This window comes from Anser cygnoides, chromosome 1 (genome assembly GCF_040182565.1).
Source record: "Anser cygnoides isolate HZ-2024a breed goose chromosome 1, Taihu_goose_T2T_genome, whole genome shotgun sequence".
Taxonomy (NCBI): domain Eukaryota; kingdom Metazoa; phylum Chordata; class Aves; order Anseriformes; family Anatidae; genus Anser; species Anser cygnoides.
Window position 1 is genome coordinate 197,317,360 of NC_089873.1, and position 8,197 is coordinate 197,325,556.

The 8,197-nt window shown below is 39.6% G+C and overlaps 1 protein-coding gene across 1 annotated transcript; it reads left to right on the forward strand.

Annotated features, from left to right (window-relative positions):
* The first annotated feature begins 565 nt into the window (after positions 1 to 565).
* Positions 566 to 7,217, forward strand: LOC106034136 (stromelysin-1-like). Its single transcript, XM_013178073.3, has 10 exons — positions 566 to 726; positions 864 to 1,108; positions 1,577 to 1,725; positions 1,829 to 1,960; positions 2,817 to 2,978; positions 3,524 to 3,734; positions 4,882 to 5,015; positions 5,562 to 5,721; positions 6,589 to 6,692; positions 6,880 to 7,217. The coding sequence occupies exons 1-10, from the start codon at positions 622 to 624 to the stop codon at positions 6,987 to 6,989; spliced, it is 1,512 nt and encodes a 503-aa protein (XP_013033527.2). The 5' UTR covers positions 566 to 621; the 3' UTR covers positions 6,990 to 7,217.
* Positions 7,218 to 8,197: the final 980 nt, after the last annotated feature.

The window sequence follows — 8,197 nt, forward strand, 5'->3', positions numbered from 1 at the left end:
TACATGGGTCAGGCAGCAGTATAGCTGTAGCTGTGCTGAGGTGTTAGGGCTGTTCAAGAGGAGAAATAAATGGATCATTTGTATAATCAGTTATACCACTAACATTTTCAGGAAAAGATGGGCTAAAGGAAGGGGGTCATCCCTGACATGCTGAGGTCCTGCACAGGTGCCACGCCGAGAAAGGTGAGGCCAGTTTCTGGAAGTCTCCGTTCATATGCTACAATGAATTACAGACTGTTGTCCCTCACAAAGAGCCAGGTCCCTTTAGCACCTCTGAAAAATGAGGTGATTTTTTCTAGGTGACCAATTATAAAGTTAGATATTCACAAGTTTGAAATATTGTTGGGTTTTAGGAGTGAAGGGAAAAAAGATTAATGTCCAGTAATATGATTGCAAAATCAGGGGTTTTCGGGGAAGGTAAACGGTCATGTGTTAGCCTGCTTCTAAAACTAAATCTGTTTTCCGTGTTTCTGTGGGAAATCAGAGGATGTTATTAACTGAGTCATGCAGCTGTTGACTTTAGCAAGCAGGCAACTGATATAAATAGAGAAACACTAGTGAGCTCTGGACAGAAGTGATTGAGAGGTCTTCTATAAGGGCTCACAGGACAGAGAGGCAAAGATGAAAATGAAGATCCTTGCTTTCCTTGGGTTACTGCATATTGCATGCTCTTATGCTTTCCCCGTGGCTCCAGAAAAGGAAAAAGAAGATATGCAATTTGCTCAGGTAAAGACTATAGACAAAATAAAGAGAACAATTTATTGAGAAAATTAATATAGTAATGAAGAATATTTTACTAACAATGTTCTTCCTTTGAAAAGAAATATTTATGCTCTAAATTGTTGCTTTTCCTTCCTTATTAGAAATATCTGGAAAACTTTTATGATTTTAAAGAAGAGAAACACTCTCTCTTTAAATCAAAGAACCTCGATCACATGGGTGACAAAATCCGAGAAATGCAGTCATTCTTTGGGCTGGAGGTGACAGGGGAGCTGAATCGTAAGACACTGGACATGATGAAGCAGCCCAGATGTGGGATACCAGACGTCCAATCATACAGCACCTTCCCACGGAACCCTAGGTGGAAGAAAGAACATATAACATATCGGTAATGCATATTAAAGCATGTTTCTCTGTACACCACTGGGAAGCTTTGTGGCTGCCAGGCAGAATTGATGCCAGCAGGTTCTTTGTTATTTGCTCCTGTATGTATCCTCACAAAAACCCCATTCAGGATGACAGGGCCAAGCGTGTGGTGAGCATCCAGATCTTTTGCTTTAGGTTTCCGAACAGTGATAAAAGAGACCAGAACAGCAGTCTACATCAGCTTGTTAAAAGCATACTAAATAACATAATCAGTGGATAGAAGGGTTACAACTGAGAATATCTATGGTAGGATTTCTGAAAAAGATGATACCTTCAAAAACTTCCTCTATTATGTAAGCAGATAACTAGAAAATAAGCAACCAGACCTATAAATAATAACAACCAGCGATTAAAACATTTGACCTCCATACTCTGTGCCCTAGCCACTTGTGATCTGCTTGTTTTTAGTTCCTTTTGTCTTGTTTTACAGGATTTTGAACTACACTCCAGACATGCTGCAAGCTGATGTGGACGAAGCAATTGCAAAAGCCTTCGATCTCTGGAGCAGTGTCACCCCTTTGAGATTCACCAGGATCTACAGTGGTGATGCAGATATAATGATCTCCTTTGCTGCTGGATGTAAGGGGACCTCCTGTCCTAGGAATAAGTATTTGTCACTTTTTCCTACAGAGCTGATGAAAAATGACTCTTGTTTTTTTTCTTTTTTTCTTTTTTTTTTTAGATCATGGTGACTTCTATTCCTTTGATGGTCCAGGAGGAACTCTGGCTCATGCCTACCCCCCCAGCAATGGGATAGGAGGAGATGCTCATTTTGATGAAGATGAAAACTGGACCAAATTTACCACCTATAATGGCAAGTAACCTTAAAAATTTTGTCTTTTTTTTTTTTTATTAGACAGTATTTGTCTTGAAGACACAGTGAAGTCACAGACACTATGTCAGTAATTCCAGTATTTGCTGAGGTGTAAAGTGTCAGCATAATTTAGTACAATGATTCTGCATATTCTGATCTGGGCTGCAGTCATGATAATCCCCTGAAGATAAGCCACAGACTGCAATTGCAGCTTTAATGAAGCAAATGAGTTTAGCATGAACCAGCAATTGGGTAATCATGACATTGTAAGGCAGGGAATTTGGGCCATCAGGTAATGACCCAAAAGTTGTAATAGTGAGCTCTTGCCCCCCACACCCCTTCTTTTTTTTTTAATAAAATTATTTAAAATGATGGAAATCTTAAAATTCTGGAAAGGAAAAGAAAAAAGAAAAACAAAAAGGTCTTGGATTTGTTGAAAATAGTGAGGTTTTCTGGTGTCCAGCAATGTCTGGGGATGATATCAGAGCTTACATGATAACGGTCTTTCTGAAGTAGTTATCAGGTGAGTTCCATGTCATTTATGATATTTGAAATGTGACCAGATGATTAAAATGTCCTCATCCAATTTTCAGTCTATATTAACATTAAAGAATTTTTGATTCTTTGTTGGCAGGAAAATTTCTGCAGCATGAGCAGTGTTCCCAGATTGGTTCCCCTGGAAACTCATTTCTTTTCTAGGATGCCAGAGAACCTCTTACCCCAGACATAGTTACATTTTGCTGTGTTGTTAACACCGTGAATGATATGTCATGAATGAGAAGATGAAAACTGTATCTCACTGCCATGCAAGAATACTTGTTTAGTGCTTGTTCTCTGTGCTGGAATTTTGTTTTAGGATACAACTTATTTCTTGTTGCTGCTCACGAATTGGGCCACTCACTGGGTCTTGGCCATTCCAATGTCTTCGGTGCCTTGATGTATCCTATATATATGGCCAAGGATACAAGAAACTTCAGACTTCCTCAGGATGATATTGATGGCATTCAGGCCCTTTATGGTAAGCAAAAAGTATCATTTTTATTGGACAATAGATAAGCATTTATAACAAATTTTATTCAACAGCTAATAAGTACTAATCTTAGTACTATAGGAAGGATGCTGAGATTTAATTTCTTGATATTATTTTGGGTAAATCGCTCAGTTTCTTTGTGGCTAAAAGTCAACAGCTGCAAAATGGAATCTGTGGGCTGTGTCCGTGCTACTAAATCAGAAAGTCCAAGAGCTTTTCTCTAACGCTACTGGAGGAACAGCATGTAACTGTAGTATTAAACTATCTTACCTTCCACAAAAGGGCAAACGTGCACAACTGCCGTTAGGAAATTGTGTTTGCTCTACATTAACTCCTGAGCACATACATTTTGAGAGAGCAACAGCTTATCAAGGTAAAACCATACGAAAATATTTTAAGAGGTTAATATTTTTAAGGCTAATATCTTTAACCTTAAAGAACCTGAACATTTGTGTCGGTAGGATACATCCTGAAGCTCTGCAACATGAAATCTTAATTCACCTTCTAATTCCACATTTATCTATTTCCCAAAGGACCCCCCAGGGAGTCTCCTGCAATTCCAACAGAAGTGCTTCCCCCACAAGAACCAACTGAAATGACACCTACAGAAGTACCAACAGAAATGTCACCCCGGAAAGAACCAACAGAAATGACACCCTCAAAAAGACCAGCGGACTGTGACCCTCATTTAACTTTTGATGCTATCACTACTCTTCGTGGGGAAATACTGTTCTTCAAAGACAGGTAAGTGATTTCTTTTCTAGCAATACCTTCTTCTGAGACTCACAAAGGCAAAACATAAAGTTCAGTTCAAGGAATTTATCTTCCCTTGGTTACAAAGGAAGATATTTCTTTCTGAAAGTACTAAGGCAACTTTGCAAATTTGTACTAGCCCAGCAAGAGCTGAGTAACATGGTTTACTGACAGGTGAGTAAAATGTTTTAAGCCATCATCCATCATCACCCAAGTCTGTTACAATTGCGCAAGACTGAATAATCCCAGCATCACTCCTCAGCCTGCAGCTGCTTCATATGCAGCCACAGCTTTATCACACCAACCCACATCTGGGTCATGGAGCTGTGGAAAGTGCTGCTGATGACTTTAGTGATTTTCTGACCTAGGGGCCCACACTGAGCCAGTGCCTAGTAGTGCCTGTAGATAAGCCCTGCCATTAGAGGTGTTTTTGGGTATGTTCTGACAATGAGTGCTGTAACAAGGTGGTACACTCCCACCCTGGAGAAAGAGGACAGCATGTCAGGCCCAGCATTTCACCCACTTCTTGGGTGGGCAATTGTGTTTTGATTGAACGAACTCCTTTTGATGAAGTGGGTCTGATACCCCTCCTAAAGCATGTAATGAAGTATTGTAGCTTAAAAACTTTTTAGGGAAGGGGAACAAGAAGCAATTCCTCCTTGTTTTGGGTTTTGACTTATTCTTCAGGAATGTCTAGTGAGTATTTGTAAGCAAATTGAAGTTAAGAACAAAGCTGTGCCGGCCCATATGGGACATGGTGAAGACAAAGCTTCAATCATCAGCACTACCACAGGCATCACACTTTGATGGGCAAGCCATCAAGGTGTCAGTGGAGCAGTCCACAGGGCAAGAGGCTCTAGGTGGTCCTGCTTGCGCGTGGGGTATTGGACAATGTGACCTCCAGAGGTCTCTTCCAATCTCAACCAGTCTGTGACATCAGTGCAAGCAGAAGTAAGGGACAAATATCTATGTGAGAGCAGGGCAAAGTATAGCACTGCATCCCAAAAGGGGTGATGGCTTTGCCCTATAGGGAGGACTGTCTTCAGCACCAGACATGGGATTTTTAAGTACATTTCTGTGCCACTGATCTCCTAGCGAAATTGAAACAATGAAACATTGCTGTTTTCATTTCTATCAGCTACGTCTGGCGTAAAAGTCCCTACTTCTCAGAGATAGAGCACGACACCATCTCCACATTCTGGCCATCACTGGCAGCTGGCTTTGATGCTGCTTATGAGATTGACAAGAAGGATCGAGTGACTTTTTTTAAAGGTATTTCTCTTATATTTCCATCAGTCCTTTTCATGAATAAGTGAAGCAATGGTAGTACTGCTAGCTTGCCTATACTTGTGTATGTGATGTAATCATAATGGAAGTGATATAACAACAACATATATTCTTAATATTTAAACCCATTTTCACTTTCAAAATGCTCTTAATGTCATTAGTTAATGTTGCTTCATGGCAGTCCTGCACAATATGATGTTACTCTTGTTAGTGAGAGAGACCAAAGCTGTGACAAAATTCATTGGTTGCATTGCTATTCAGATACATTTTAAAAGATGCCAACCACACCTAAAAAACGTGCTGAGTTTTAGCTATTGCATTTTATAATACCATACTGAGCATTAAAAATGGAAAATCCGATATCCAGTCTCTGAAATATTCAAAATTGTGTGTGTCCTAAAAAGACATGTTCACAGATGGACTTCTGTGCTACTTGAATGCATTTATTACACAGAAAACTCTGGGACTTTGCTAAAAAGGAGTTCAGCTTCTTTGGGAATCCCTACTAATATTTTCTGTTTTTCTCAACAGACAACCAGTACTGGGCTGTCAGTGGCTACAATATAGAGGCAGGATTCCCCAAGCCTATTCAGAACCTAGGTTTTCCCAGAAGTGTCAGGAAAATAGATGCAGCTGTTCATGACCAAAATACCAAGAAGACCTACTTCTTTGTAGGCAACAAGTACTGGAGGTAAGGCCAATTTCTCTCTTGTGTAGCAAAGAATCAAAATAGTTTTTAAAAAGTGAAGTTATATTGGAATTTATACAGTAAATTTGTGGCCTCTTGTCAGCCTTCCTAGCCAATATAAATCTGAAACTCAGAGGCAATTACTCAACTCTTTTGTAGCAAAAAAGTTTGTAAAGAAAAAGATAGACATCCATTTGCTATTACCAGTTTGTGATTAAGAGACACAAGCAAATGAGCTTTGTGTAGTTGTCATAAAGCAGTATTACATGAAAGTAGTACAAGAAATAGTACAAAAAAACAATGTAAGTAGACTTTGTCATCATATCATACACCAATTCTGTAGCTGTTAAGGGGCAGCTCTCTGAAATTTTTAAGTGAAGAATCTATTAAGAAAGCTATGGAAAGAGATCAAAATATTGATTTCTTAAAGAAACAGTTCTGCTAAACAGTATTATTAACCCTAATAATTGAATTGTAATAATATTATCTTGTAACAGTGTTAATACACCAGAAATTTACATTCCGCTCATGGAGTCACTTTTTAGGTTGAATACTGTCAAATTGAAATAATCAGTTTGAAGAACTATTTACTCTATGCTTAAATTTATTACTGAGTAAGAACCCTTCCCAGACCTATTATCAATCTCAGGGAACAGAGTTGAACTATTTAGTCTAATGTTCTGAAAACAGCCTTGCATAGGCCAGTAAAGATGTGAATATTCACAGAGGCAGGATTTATAGAGTTCACTGAGTTCTCTATACAGCTCATAGCTACTGGGATTTCAGTAGGCTTATTTAGTAAAATTTCCAACTGGTTTCAACATTGACATCACATGCTTGTTTCTTGTTTTCATTAATTTGTTTATTCAGTTTTGATGAAAATACCCAGTCAATGGAAAAGGGATATCCAAGAAAAATAGCAGCTGACTTCCAAGGAATTGGCCACACTGTTGATGCTGCCCTTCAGAAAAATGGTAAATACATTTAAATGTAATTAAGAACAAACTAGAAGACCACCAGCTAATACAAACAAAAAGTATATGTTTCAAATATATGTGTTGAAATGATTTTTTTAATCACCAAAGAAAATACCAAGTATATGTCAATATGTATGCTGAACTTAAATATTAATTTGTCATTGTTGTGTCCATTTAATTCTAGGACATTTCTACTTTTTCCATGGATCAAACCAGTATGAGCTTGACATCAAGACCAAGAAACTTGTCCGTGTAATGAAGAGCAACAGCTGGTTTGATTGCGAGAAGTATTAAATGATGGTGCAGGGCTGCATTTGCACCAGAAATGTTTTTTCATGTTCCTTGACTATAGACAACATCATTCAGCTGTTACTGTGCATCTGATTCTGAAATGACGGCCTTTGAAATACCTAATTTAAAATCTTAATAATGTAAAACTTAATGTACAGTTTTAATTTATTTTTTCCAACTATTTATTAGTCAAATTGTTTTTGAGTAATAAAAGTATTTTGCTGGAGAATAGTGGCATTTGTGTATTTTGTTTTAGTCCTGTGGTGTCAAGGTACAAGGTAGAACTGCACGCAAGCCTCAGTAATGCCAGGACCCCTGCAATGCTTTTAGCAGTGCTGTGCAGGGAAGTTAAAGAGAATCAGAGGCAGTTGAGCAGTCTAGAGTGGCAATGAGAAAAGACCTGAGAAACAGGCAGAAAGAAAGACACTAAGGGAAGTCGTGGGAAAAAGCAGAAACAGATCCTACAGAAGGAGATCCCATATGGTAGCATTGGGAAGGTTTACGGTAGCTGTGTCCTCACCTGCCTTGACCCCATGGCATTGGGAAAGAGGATGTATCCCTGTTGGTAAAAGGGGAACATGGCAATGTCCTGAGAGGACACGTTTTGGTGCCTCTGTGAGGTGGTTTTGGTGGGCAGAGTTAGGAGGTTGGTATGGCAGGACAAGAGCAACTGGAGAGAAGAGTTGGTTTGGGGATAGACACAGCATGCAGGCAAAACGGGATGCAATGGAAGTACAGTCACAGGGTAATCACCAGGGAGTCAGGAGATCACCCACGCTGAATTGTGAACGTGTCGTGGGAATGACATCAGGGCTGACTGTCCAGCTCACAATGCTGGACAGGAACCACTGACAAGTCCCACAGCAAACAAGTCAAAGTGATAAGAAAAAACCAGGATTTTCATGTAACCACTGGAGATGACTCCTCTAGAGGAAGAGTGGCAAGACGCAAACAAAAGCACACACACTTCCTCTGTCCATCTTGTTTGGGTTGCAGTGTGAACCTCCTCATAATCTGCCCCACTACCTGGCCCATCGTGTCATGACGTGCTCCCCTGGCAAAGCCATGCCACTAACCCACATGAACACGTACTGTGATCCCTTTGCAGTGTGTGTACATGCAAAGCAGTGAAAAGCCAGACTGTAGCTTTACTCACTTTTCCTCAGTCAGCAGAAAGACTCATAACCCTCCCTCCGCTAGTCCAAACTAGA

What these genes read in the sequence shown, in the direction of transcription:
- LOC106034136 (XM_013178073.3), top strand. Translation starts at nt 622, where the DNA reads ATGAAAATGAAGATCCTTGCTTTCCTTGGGTTACTGCATATTGCATGC. An exon ending in AAGATATGCAATTTGCTCAG is followed by an intron (nt 727 to 863) that starts GTAAAGACTATA and finishes CTTCCTTATTAG; the next exon opens with AAATATCTGGAAAACTTTTA. An exon ending in ATACTGTTCTTCAAAGACAG is followed by an intron (nt 3,735 to 4,881) that starts GTAAGTGATTTC and finishes CATTTCTATCAG; the next exon opens with CTACGTCTGGCGTAAAAGTC.